The sequence below is a fragment of the Ictidomys tridecemlineatus genome, chromosome 9 (assembly GCF_052094955.1).
Source record: "Ictidomys tridecemlineatus isolate mIctTri1 chromosome 9, mIctTri1.hap1, whole genome shotgun sequence".
Classification (NCBI taxonomy): domain Eukaryota; kingdom Metazoa; phylum Chordata; class Mammalia; order Rodentia; family Sciuridae; genus Ictidomys; species Ictidomys tridecemlineatus.
Window position 1 is genome coordinate 38479710 of NC_135485.1, and position 13547 is coordinate 38493256.

General features: G+C 43.6%; 1 protein-coding gene across 4 annotated transcripts in view; it reads right to left on the bottom strand.

Moving 5' to 3' along the window:
• The window catches only part of Scfd2 (sec1 family domain containing 2), a 371756-nt gene that overhangs the window by 46577 nt on the left and 311632 nt on the right, over nucleotides 1-13547 (bottom strand). For 2 of the 4 annotated variants that reach the window (XM_078021292.1, XM_078021291.1), the window contains exon 6: nucleotides 8781-8843. The exons of the other annotated variants lie outside the window; for them this stretch is intronic. In XM_078021292.1, the coding sequence (XP_077877418.1) occupies nucleotides 8781-8843 (63 nt within the window). The remainder of the gene's footprint in view (nucleotides 1-8780; nucleotides 8844-13547) is intronic. 4 annotated transcript variants of the gene reach the window in all.

Sequence of the window (13547 nt, forward strand, 5' to 3'; positions counted from 1 at the left end):
CAGAAATACCAAAGTGAGGCCACAAAGGGTCCAAGAGAGGTAGGCACCTACGAAGGCTATTTCCTGAAGTCTCTTCATACGCCTCCCTCTGGCTCCTGCCCATACTGGTTGGACAGTCCTATTGGTTTGCTGACTCCTGCTCTGTATCCTGTAATCTCTTATCCTGCAACTATAGTTGTTGCCTAAGTAACAATGGAGGGAAGCAGACAGAAGGACAAGCTCCAATGGGAGCAAGACTCTCAACTCTCCTCTGCTGAACTCTCACTGCTGGCCCACTAGATATTTCTTAAATAAATGAATGGGGAAAAAAGAGAGGTTGTAGGAAAAACAGTGGAATCAGAGTAAACATTCTGTACAGCAACAGCACTGATTTTCTTGATAATAAACTTTATCTCGATGATAAACTACCTCTGCAGGAAATTTCAAACAAAGAGCTCTCAGCTGGTTTTGAGCAACTGCAGCCTACACTGGGAAACAGATCAACTCCCAAAAAGGTGACCAGAGAAGAGCAACCTTTATGGTTGCTCTGATGAATTCTATGCAATGATGAATTCTGTTTGTCTATTTAACACACAAAACTAAACCACACATGGTTTAGGAATATATACATATGTGACAAAACTGTTTTTAAAAGAAGCGAGAATGACAAATACACACTTCAGAGCAGTGGTTACCTCTGGACAGAGTGGAGTAGGGACGTATGTAAGCAAAGGGACAGGACAAGGTGGTGGGTCCATGGGTGTTTATTATATAATTATGCTTCTTAATATATGTCACCTAATCTTTTATAGATTACAGCTATCTTCTTAAAATATAAGAAAAACCAGTTCCACTGCTTTCTAAGCCTCCAGCAAATTCAGCTTTTTAAAATAGATGATTAAAGGAACAAATGACAGCTGAAATCTATTATCATTAGGCAGGTTTGGGATGAGTGGAAGACATGGGAAGACTTGTACAGTCAAGAGAGAATGTGACATGCTGCATGTGGCTGCCCAAGCTCTGAGGCTTTTGAGGAGAACTCATGTAGGAGGAAGAAGGAAAGAAACTGTTAGGAACATGCTTTGGAATGCACCCATTTTTAAGGGTAGCTTTGCCTGGCAGGGTTCAAGGTCAAGTTGTCAGGCCCAGAAAGCAGTAATCCTATCTGAGGTGCAAGCAGGAGTGCCAAGGAGGCAGCAAATCAGATGATACTGGATTATCACAAAGCCATGAAATAACCCCAACTATTTCTAAAAATCTCCTCTAATATGATTCTGAGAAATATCTCCAAGGTGGCTTTTATGACTACCATAACTGAAAGATAGAGAATTTCTTTATCTTAAGATTGTATGTGGCTAACTAAGGGAATCCTTGAGAACTTAATAGATGACATGATACTATATCATATGAATTAATACAATTTCATGTTCGTCATGATGTTGTCTATCAAACCAATCCAAATATATTATAGACAAAGAGATCCTGAGGTTCACCATTCAGAGTAACTGAAACAGATACAATGTTTGAGGGTATTTCTCAAAAAATGTAGGCATTGGATTTTTGATTAGTTACATAATCTTCTATTATTGGGCTTTTACCATGGGAAAATCAGATCTCTTTCATATCAATTTTGGCTTTGGGCTGCTTTCCCAGTCATGAAACCTGCCATACAGCCACTTACAGAGCATGTGTTCACAAATCTCACCATCCCCGAGGAGTATGGGCTCCTACTAGTCACAGCCAAGGGCTCAAAGTGGCAGATCTCAGTATAAGTGCTTCCTAAAAAGTTGCTTGTTTTTGTTCAGTTAAATTAATTCTACTGAATTACAAGCTTGCCATTTATACTATAATAAGTCCCCATTCAAAGTGTGCTGACATTTCTGCTGGGTCTGAAGAGCTCAATATGGTTTGCCTACTCTCAGAGCTGCCTTGACAGGTTACCTGGATCTGTTTTTTTTTTTTTTTTTTTTTGAGAGAGGGAGGGAGAGAGAGGGAGAGGGGGAGAGAGAGAGAGAGAGAGAGAGAGAGAGAGAGAGAGAGAGAGAGAGAGAGAGAGAATGAATTTTAATATTTATTTTTTAGTTTTTGGCGGACTCAACATCTTTGTTGGTATGTGGTGCTGAGGATGGAACCCAGGCGGCACGCATGCCAGGTGAGCGTGCTACCGCTTGAGCCACATCCCCAGCCCAGGATCTGGTTGTTTTCAAAAGCTTCCAGGTGGCAGAGCCCTGGGAGGTAGGCTGCACCTTAAGACCACCTGAAGGCCGCCCAGTAGAGTAACACTATGACAAATTGTTACTGTGACTTCTCCTCTGAACCAGGAGAAAACAAGGTACACAGAGCAATCATCACACCCTGCCCACAAGTTAAGCACTGCTGGCAATATTTATGTTAAATTTTGCTTACTTTTTTTTTTGGTGGGTGGGGCAGTAGCTACAAAAGACGAAGCTGCAACAAAGATAACACAGGATGGATGAGAACAGGTTTGGAAAAATGTGATCTGCTTATTTTATTGTTCTCTGAATTGGAGAAAGCCTGCCAATCCTTCCATTACAGCTGGGAATAATATTTCCCCGGTGCAAAGTTTCAGCACCCATGGGCCAGGCCAGCATGTCAGAGAGAGGGAAAGGGAGTCCAGATACTCCTTCCCAGACCCACTGGTGGCTGATCCCACTTGCCCTCCAGGAAGCATGTCTGATGTACCCCTTCCTGCAAGTAGCTTGTTGCTATAGCTTGTTGCTGTGTTACCCTCCATACCCTGTCCCTCCCTGTTCTCCATCGTTGCAAGGGTATGTGCATGTGTTGGTGGAAGAGGACAAGGGGGCATATTTGGGGACCTGAACAGATAAGCTGCAGCAGAGGCTCCAGAGCTCCCCCAAAAGACCACAAGGAAGTCTTCCTGCAGGTGCAGGTCAAAAAAGAAGCTGTGAAGAACCACAGTGTGAGGACTGTTTATGTTCCAGTCTGATTCTTAGCCCATTTCCAGTCTAATTGCTGGTTTGAAAAATACTACCAAAAGCCTAATGCACATGAGGAAAAAGAGATAAGGTTGTACTTCACTTTAGAAATGCCAATGAAAGTGGGCTTAAGAGTGTGCAAATAATACAGTGTCATTTCTGGCTATGACATGCTGCTGGGAAATGCTTTCTTACCCAGGTTACTATGAACGCTGCCCTCTGTAATGCCTGTTAATTATACAAACCTGCACTACACTAATTGTCCATTTGTAGAAAAGGGTGAAATCAGAAGTTCAAATCATGGCATATTTAAAAGCTTTTCAAATTACTGTCTGGCTGTCTCCAGACTCTTGTTCCCACTGTCATTTGGAAGATTTCCTTAAACCCTTTGTTTTCCATTTTGTTTTTTGAGCTGCGGCTCCACTGGGCTTGTTATGAGATTCTGGAAGCACAGGGGGACAGCAGTGTCTTCTTACCCTCATATTTTTGGGGGAAGATGAAGTGGTTAAAAATAAGGGATCATTTTCTGATCTCTTTGGGGAATAGGGAAGAATAAAAGGGAAGCTTACTGCCCTAAAGTTTCTTTCATCCCTTTTGTTTCTTAAAAGAATAGAAGAGCAAATGGCGTTTATTTTTCTTCCAATAGCAGACAGATCAAGTGAGGCCCCTCCCTCTCCCCACCCCCATGGGCACACAGCTCCGGGGCCTCACTCTAGGTCCCCTGCACCTGTTGTTGTAAATCTCCATTGAACCGAGCCAGCATTGCTGGGCCTGAAATTTAAGCTCTCACTAAATGAGGCCCCTTATCTATCACTTTTCTGTATTTTCTTTTGGAGTGGCGTGGATTAGTGTGTGGGTCAGCCATTCCTGATTCAGAGATGGGATGCCATCCAGAAAGGGCTGCCAATGCGCCTGTGGCAAGAGAGGAGGACAAAAATATCTCCCTGAAACCAGGAAGACGCTTGAGACAGACCCTGGAAACAAAGGCAGAGAAATCAAGGAAAGCTCACAGGCTCAAAGCCACTCAGGTCACACCCCCGTGGTTAGGGTTTGGAAGGGGCAGGACAGAGAGCAGCAGTTCCCTGCCTTGAGGAGTGAGTGAGGGTTTCTTGTCTGCAGCCTTCCAGGGACTCCTTACCTGCCTAACTACCGTCTAGACAGGCTCCACACAGCTTTTACCCCTTTCCTTCAACCTTTGCTGGAGATAACTGAGCTGAATCCCCTGGTCGACAGGTGAGTCAAATTCTGTCTACAAAAAGAACTCATCACAAAGATGTAGGGCATCCAGTCTTCCGCTGGCTTCTGAGCAGGGACATTGTGAAGCCCACAGCTGTTTTCACCATCACTCTATAAAGGTGAGGGGGGGTGATTTTAGGCAAGATGGCCGGGCAAGCTCTTCCCTCAGCAGGATGGGGACGGGAGGGGTTAAGGCACAGAACGGGCTCGACATCTCATGGGCCTGAAAGAGCAAGTTGGAGTGAATTAGTTGAGAAATAAAGACTGCAAAAAGGTTAGAATTTCTTTTGGCCTCCATTGTGCAGAGAAAAACCCCGCTAACCTAGAAGGGCCACCTAGATGACACAGGAATTCCCTCCACACCAGCATATCACTGCCTTCCTTTCTGGGCCCAGCACTCACCTCCATCCCAGTGAAACTGTGCCTAGGGCTGGGGACCAGCCTTAACGAACAGCGATATCCCCTTTACCCACGGTTGCCACAACAGCTCCATTGTGAGCTCATAAAATGAGCCCGTCTCAGGCCTGCAACAGGTTTGGCGCCTAGTGCAGGGCCAGGCACCCAGGAGGTGGTCCATAAACGTAACATGTGGTGAGATTCAAAATGTGTAATTATTCTGGAAACAAAACAAGACAAAAATGCCCTGCATGGAAGTTGCGGGCTATAGCTTCAGGCTCCAGATTTTCAGAGGCCATTGCACCATCTGGTTTGCTTTGGGGCCAGGGGGACATGAAGGTCTGGAAAGTGCACGAACTCGAAATGCACCTCTGGGAACTTCTGCAAAGCTTCTCACAGGCATAGTCAACAGCTACTGAGTGCCTACTGTGTGCTGAGCTACTTGGCCATATGTGGCTAGTGGCTACTGAATCTCACTGTATGTCACAGAATGCAGATTAAGAAAGAGCTAGAGAAGTGGTGCACACCTATAATGCAGGGACTCGGAGACGGAGGCAAGTTTGAGGCCCTATCTCAAAATTAAAAAAATTCAAAAAGGTTGAGGATGTAGCTCAGTGTTAAAGTGCCCCTGGGTTCAATCTCCAGTACCCCCCCCCCAAAAAAAGGACTAGAGAAATAAGGAAAGGTAAAAGTTCCAAGGGATTTCATAGTAATATTGTTTATAATAGTAAAAACTTGGAATTAATTAAATACCCATCAGTGGGAGGATAAAAATTAATGTGTCTGATTTATTACTGATTAATAAGAGATGCTAGATTAACTGACAAGAGTAGGTTGTTGAGCAGAACTACAGTACCTATGTTATATAGCATATGTCCTATCTTGTACACACACACACACACATACACATACACATACACACACACACACACATGTACTCATTTGTATGTACAAATACAAAATAATTTATTATAAACTGTTTCACTTATTATTCCTCTGGACTTTCTGCTTTGATAGAAATATCCTGTATCTGTGTTGCCTAATACAATAACCACTAGTCACATATAGCCACTGAGCTCTTGAAATGTGGCTGGTGTTTCTGGTGAAACATTTAGCTAGTGGCTACTGTGATATACAGCACAACAGTAGAACATAAACCCAGAGAGGACAAAGACCTTTGTTTAAATACTGATGTATTTGAACCTTTTAAAATAGTGCCTGTGCTTGAAATGTGGTAGGTGCACAATAAATCACTGTTAAGCAGTTACCTCCTAAGGGTTCTTACTTGTGAATTATAAGAGGTTTCTACTTTCTTCTTTATGGGCCTCTGTTCCATTTTGATTTTTTCAGAAGCATATAATTTAAGCATTAAGAAAAAATAAAGATATGCTACCTCTGAAAAGCAATCCACATCAATCTCCTTTTACTTTTCATGGCTGACCCAAGTAATACTCGCTTTGGCGGGCGAGGAGGGCGCTGGCTCTGGGTAGTGGTGATTCATTGCTGGGTGCCTCGACTGAGTCGCTCCCAGTGAACATTCCTGTGTGTCACAGCTTCACTCACTTAACCCCAGCCCCCCGTCCCTGATGCCTAACAGAAGTCTGGGCTTCGGTTTCATCTTTCACTCCTCAGTGCCGGCCCTCAGCAAGGTCAACCGCAGAGGCCGTATTTCCAGTGGGGAAGAAACCCTGACAGAAAATACTGTCTCTGTCGTTAAGATGCAGGGTCGGGCACATTCCTCTTGGTTATTTACAAGGCCAGTCTTGGACCTGATTTATCACCTTTCGAAGTCAGTGAGTGTCTAAGTGGTAGGATCCTAAGGTAGCTCTCCTCTTCGCCCACACACCTGTCTAGCCTGTCTGTTCACTGAGTCCCCAAGGCACCGTGAATGCCACTGCTTGACCTTCGGCATCAGGCCGGGCCCTTGGGCTCTTCTTCTTCCAAGTCTGATGCAGGAAGCTGACTCAAGACTATTCTGCCCCTCTGCCTCCTTCAGCTTGTGCACTTGTCTGCCACGTCCACGATCCTAAACTTGAGTCACTTCTCAGTCACCTTCCCTTCGGCAACTCCTATGCACTCTCTGTCCCATTACTTACTCGGTCTTTTCCTGTGAGTTAAACCAACTCGTCTATTCCTTAGTTGTAAGCTGATCTTCCTTCCTTTCAATACACAGTTACCGAGTGCTCAGTACACACTAGGCACTGGAGGCTCAGGGCCTCCGCTCATCTTATACTATGGGGAGGGAGAACAGACATTTGCACATCAATACACAAACCAATGAATCATAAGTTATTGGAAAGAAATGCCCAGAAGAAAAATGGAGGTAGATATTTAAGAAATGGCAAAAAATTGGGCCTATTGGAGGAGGTGGTATCTTAGCAGAGACCTTCAAAAGAGTAGGTAAAAAGCTAAGCACTCAAAAAACAAATAACCCAATCAACAAATGGACCAAGGACCTGAACAGACACTTCTCAGAAGAGGACATACAATCAATCAACAAATATATGAAAAAACGCTCATCAACTCTAGCAATCAGAGAAATGCAAATCAAAACTACTCTAAGATATCATCTCACTCCAGTTAGGATGGCAGCTATTATGAAGTTTAAGTGTTGCACACTCATACATTGTTGGTGGGACTGCAAATTGGTGCAGCCAATATGGAAAGCAGTATGGAGAATTCTTGGAAAACTTGGAATGGAACCTCCCCAGGATGCTGAGTAGAGACGCAGCAGAGGACGTGTGGCCTGGAGAGCGGCAGGCCCTCTGCAAGAGGTGCCCAGACCTGTCCAACACCCCCTCTCTCTCTGACAGTAAGAACACAGTGAAACTTGGTGAGTGAAGCCACATTAAATACTATGCCAATCACCCAAACTGCCACAGGAGAAAGCTGCACGTGAGCTGGTGTCATCATCACCAGCCTCTGCTCTGAGAGCTCGTATTGCGATGACAGTCACCAACTGGGGTGTGAAGAGACGGGAGGTCAGGGAAGCCCAAGGCTGGCTGGCATTGCTGCCAGAATTTGCTTGAAAGTGAGCTGGCAAGGGAGGGGAGGAAGCCCTCAGCTAGAAGGATCAGGCTGGTTCACTCTGGATCCTGAAAATTCAAGATTGGTCAAGTAGCTTTAAAAGAAGGAAAGACTCTTATTACACACACAGAATCAAGGATTAGGCTGCTCTTTAAACTGCACAAGGTGAGGGCTCATGCACTGATTCACTCAACACCTGCTTACTGAGCACCGCCTGGCCCATGGCACTGAACACAGCACAGACCAGCAAACAAAACATAAAAAGTGACACTTGCACCAAACTCTCTTTGCATTTCTCCATTGAGCCTGAGAATGATGATAATAGGTAACGTTTATTGAGTACTTGCTATGCGCCAAGTACTATTCTAAGTTCTTGATATATGTGAATTCATTTAATCCTCAGAACTGTCCTATGAAACAGGTGCTGTCATCATCCCCATTACACAGAAGAGAAAAATGAGGCACAGAGAGATTGAGTAATTTACTCAAGGCCACACAGCCAATTTATGGGCAGACCATTATTTGAACTGGAGCCATCTAGACCCAGTGTCCAGACTCTAAAATGCTATGTATTTATCACAGCAGGAAATCAATAAACAAACACCTGAAGGATTAAGATAACAAGTATAGCATAAACATAACAAAACAGCTCAAATTTAAACAAATAGGAGAAAGATCAGTCTAATCTATGACAGACCTAAATTATGGAATATTTAGAAAGATATTATCTTTATTACCTGCTAGTGATCCTAGGGCTCATCTGTAAGATACTAACAAGCACAGGAGTCTGCTTCTTGTTGCCATGAACATTTAAGACTGGATTTCTGCAAAGTGCCCAACACTAACCACACACCCCTCATATCATTAATGTGCTTTGTTCTCTCCAAAAAGCTAACAACGCCATTACCATTTTCTTGATTTTACTCACTAATGCAACAACCCTCACTTGATCCAGGTGAAAGGAATTTAAATTAAGATTTCATTGTACAAAATTAGATTTCGCTCCCAGGTTTACTCATCTCCAATGCCCCCAGGTAGTCACTGGTGTTGAACAGCATCCCAGGTCCCCTCTTCCTGGTGTGTGGTAGAATTTCATGCTTCCCATGTGAGGAGGACCATGGATGGGCAGTGACAGGTGCCATATCTCGGTAGAAGCCTTTAAAAGCCAGTGTGTAGTTCACTTACTTCCTCTTCTACCTGCCTCTGTGACCACGGAAGCCAGGAGGCCTCTGGCTGCCTGCAGGGCCCCTACAAACCAAGGGGGACACAGGATACAGAGAAATTAATTGTTATCATTTAGATATAAGGTGTCCCCAAAAGCTCATCTGTGAAATAATGCAAGAATTTTCTGAGGTGCAATGATTAGAATATGAGAGGTGTGACCTAATCGGTGGATTAACCCACTGACAGGTTAACTGGGTGGTAACTGCAGGCAGGTAGGTATGGCTGGAGGAGGTTATTGGGGGCATTCCTTTGGGGTTGATATTTTGTCACTGGTGAGCAGAGCTCTCTACTTCCTTGTAGCCACGTCCCGAGTGGCCTTCTTCCTCCGCATCCTCTGCCATGACTTCCCACCTCAGCGTGGTCCCAGAGCTTTGGAGTTGGCTGACCATGAGCTGAACCTCTGCGACCATGAGCCCAAATAAACCTTCCTCTTCTACATTATCCTTGTCAGGTCTTTTGGTCACAGCAATGAAAAAGCTGACTAAAACACCAATCCGTGTGTACACAGCAATAACATGGCTCTCTGTAACTGGAGGTTCTGGAGGCCTGGGTTCAACCACTGCAGAGAGAAAATTCTTGGGGAAAAAACTGCATCCATATTGAGCATTACAGACTTTTTTCTTGTCCTTGTTTCCTAATAATGTAGTGTAGCTACCAATTACATAACATTTATATTGTATTAGGTATTATAAATAATCCAGAGGTAAAGTATATAGGAGAATGTGTGTAGGTTATATGCGAATACTATGTACCATTTTATATCAGGGACTTACTTGGACGTTTGAGTATTCTGGTACCTGTGGGAGTCCTGGATATCAAGAGATGACTTACTGAGATTCTAGGGTTGTTTGTTATTAGCTCATCCTAACCTACACAGATACCAGCCCTCCAAATTCTAGATGAAAGTGGAAGAAAATGAATAAAGAATCTAGATAGTCAACTGAAAAGAAAATGAAAACGTTAAGTGACCATTACTGTATTTTAGATATGTACATGTTATGCACACCTAACCTTAGTAACACTGAGAAGTAGGTATTATCTCCATTTTATATTGAGGAAACTGAGGTTCAGAGAGGGAGGAGAACTTAGTCCAAGTTACACAGCGAGTTAAGTGACAGAGATGAATTTGAATCCAGGTCTGCATGAATCTGGTGATTACACTATGCTGTCTATAAAAAAGCATGACAACTAGATTGCTCCAAGGCCAAACATGGGAACGCCAGGAAGGGGGGCACCCAGGCAGAGTCCCACCCACCATGCTAACCTGCTGTCGGGCACTGGGGTGGGATCCCCAGCACACAGGGCAGCTATGCTGCTGAACTGGTGGTGCTCTAGGCTACAGTAATTTTCAGGATGGCACAAGAAGAGCTGTCTTGCTTGGGTAGGAATTGGGTGGGACTTAGGGACACACTCAGAGGCAAAGAAAGAAGGATAAGGGAACAAGAGAGGGGAGAAGGAAAACCAGGAAAGCAACGAGAAATAATGGCCAAATACAGAAGTCCTGCTCCTTCTGCCCAGATTTTGCACACATTTGGTAAGAATATGCCACCTGCCTTGCCCTGACACACAGCTATGGTAGCATGATGCTACTGCTTGGTGACATCCAAGCCACCTGTGAAAGGTAAGTGCAGCCCCACCCTGTCGTCCACAGCAGCCCCCAGCCCAGCTGGCTTAGGAATTCCCACCAGGCAGGGAGCTCACTCCCTGAGGCACCGATGGGCCTTTGTCTGTCCATCTTCCTGCTCATTTATAACCTTATCATATCCACCACACCTTGGACAGTGTCACTGGGCGGACAGCGCAGAGTGGTGGAGTTAGAAAAGTGTCCCAGGAAGCTGAGGGGCTGCGGAGCAATAGTAGGTTTGACGTCCCTGACAACCCAGTAACAGATCCCCAGAGTGGCTCGTGTTTGTTCCCATTACCCTCAGTGAGGGTGGGCTGGGGGCACCATGGGAATGTTGGTGTGAAAGCAGTTGAGAGGGCTGAGTCCAGTGTCAATAGAACCTGAGGAACAGGGAGCTGATCCGAGACACACGACCATCTCGGTTGGAGGTTCTGATTTAGAGGAGATGGGATCTTGTGGTTGTTAGAAGCAAGGCCTCTGGAGCCAAGGAGACTGGAACAATTCCTGTCCTGTGGGGCTGGACAAGTTGCCTAACTCCTTGGGCTTCACCAATGCATTATGGGAGATAACAGCATTTTTTTCCTAGGGGTGTTAAGGAAGTAGATAAGTTACATGGGAAGACCTTGAACTGATGCCTGACCCTCAGGGAAAGCAGCTTGGTCAGGTTACCGTTAGGTGGCACTTTCAATGAGTGTACCTTGGTTTGGAGCAGAAGGTAAGGGGACTAAGGGACAAAGAGAAAGCATAAAAAAGTAGGCTAGTGTGTTGGCATTCAAAATGTTTAAGCCATCCTGAGCATGTCGACATGAGAATGTCCTCATCAAGATGGGATTTGCCTCTGTAGCAAAACATGGATGGCTGAAGACTTGACCTATATAATCTACCTTGCAAGAAAAAAAAAAGCACATAAAACAAGTATTAACTGAAAGAGAACTGGGCTTTATCTGAATATGTATTACCCTGCTGCTACTAGAGAAGAATCTTCTAAAATGCTTCAGGATGATTAAAATGAAAGAAACGTGTGGGAGTAGCCCACCAATTCAAGATGGTGTCCCTGGCACAGGAGGCTGGCGGCAGTTCCCAGCTCCTCCACACTAGCAATCAAGACTATGCCTCACGGAATGTACTGAATTCTAAATATCTCACTTGAAAGAAATCCTGTTAGTAACTCATGGCTTTAAAAAAAAAATCCCTGTTGAAGGTAGGCATTAAGCTTATGGCTCAGTCCATTCCATGGGACTATAACAGAATACTTGGGACCAGGTAGTTTATAAAGAATAGAAACACATTTCCTCATGGCTCTGAAGGGCAGGAAGTCCAAGATGAAGGTGCCAGTATCTGGTATGGACCTTCTTGCTGTGTCCTCCTGTGGCAGGGGTCAGAAGGGCAAGAGAACTACCTGCCTCCCTCAGGCCCCTTTATAAGGACCTTCTGCTCAGGAAAGAGAAGTGCTCCTGGCCGCATCACCTCTGACAGGTCTGGCCCCTAACACTGTCCCACTGGTAACCCCCGAACTTTGGAGGGTCAGATCACAACAACTATATGATGGCTCTGGGTGACCAGCTGCATTTCCTGTCTTCCCAACCCTTCAATGCACCTAAAATAGAACCACATTCAATCACATGTCTCCTTTTATTTTTAGCCCACTGAGAACATTTTATTTACAAAAGACTCTAATAAAATGAAAGCCTAAAACATAAAAGCACCTGGATATCTAAATGTCAATGGTGCAAACAATTTTCAGCAGATAAACCCTTAGAAATCGACAAGGATAATAAGAACTAAAAATATTCTCAATGGACTTCACTGAATGGTAGATAACACTTGTAAATTTAAACCCATCCTGTCTCATCGAGTTGTGTCTGAATTTATATAGTTTTGCATAATTACTATAAGTATTATCTCTTACTACTTATTTTATGTCAATGTAGAACAAGACTGAGAATTCTCATTTCTTTAATCATACAAATGACATATTAGTACTTATTTTTAAAAAAGATTTTCATACTTCCAGAATATTATTAAGTTTCACTACAGGAGGCCTGTGGTTGGGGGAGAGAAAAAGTGTGCTGTTTTTGTAACAACCACGTCTTAGAGATCATTTCTTAAGCTTCATGTCCTCGATACTTAAGGAAGAGACCACAGGATGAAAAAGAATCATAACTGCATCATTCTATGCCTCAGAGTTCATGTCAGAGAACTGTGCAATACTGCAAAGAGATGGATGGCGTGGCCTATATCTGCTGTTTCAGTGACACATTTATCATCTAAAGTTTACCCCCGAGAACAAAATTGACTGGCCTTTCTTATATGTCTTATGTGAATATTATGCAGCCAACAAAAATATCTATATGGGAAGATCTGAAAAAAACTTTAAGATTTATTAAATCAGAAAAGCAAGCTGCAGAACAATATGTTGAATATGATGCTCATATATGCTTTAAAAAGCCTTATATACTTTTAAGCATCCCTTTGCATATACATTTGTTATATGCATACTTAAAAAAGAATGTGGAAGACTGTATCCAAACTGATGATAGAGGTTACTCAGGGAAAGAGGAATGGAATAAGAAAAGAGGAGACACTGAGAGGGACTTGTACTTTCATCTATATTGTCTGAATGTTGGTCAAGGAGAAAAAATCCACACATTCAAGCATCATGAGTCTGACTTAACTACACACTTATTTTTCTTTAAGGAACTTATCCCAGTAAATCCGGCTGCCTTCTTATTTCTAGAGCTCTGTTCCCCCATTTAAGATTTTCTACTGTCAAATAATCTCTATGTAAATACATACATTTGGAGTCTAAACTGGCTAAATCCCCTGTATCCTCCTTGTCATGGAAAAAAGTGGGGCTAGAACACTGATCTTTTTACAAATGTTTCTTTTTTCATCAGCACTCAGTGTTGATCCATGGGAAATGTGTTCTGCTTCTGCTAAGTCAAGGATAAAAAACTCCAAATCAGAAAAAACAGCATCAACACAATAAACAAAAGCAAAAAGATAGGATTCCTTATCAGCAGAAAGCCACAGCTCCCACTAGAACATGACCTTCTCACAGCCCCTGGTGACCAGAGGTCTCTAGGTATACTTTCCAAGAGCAC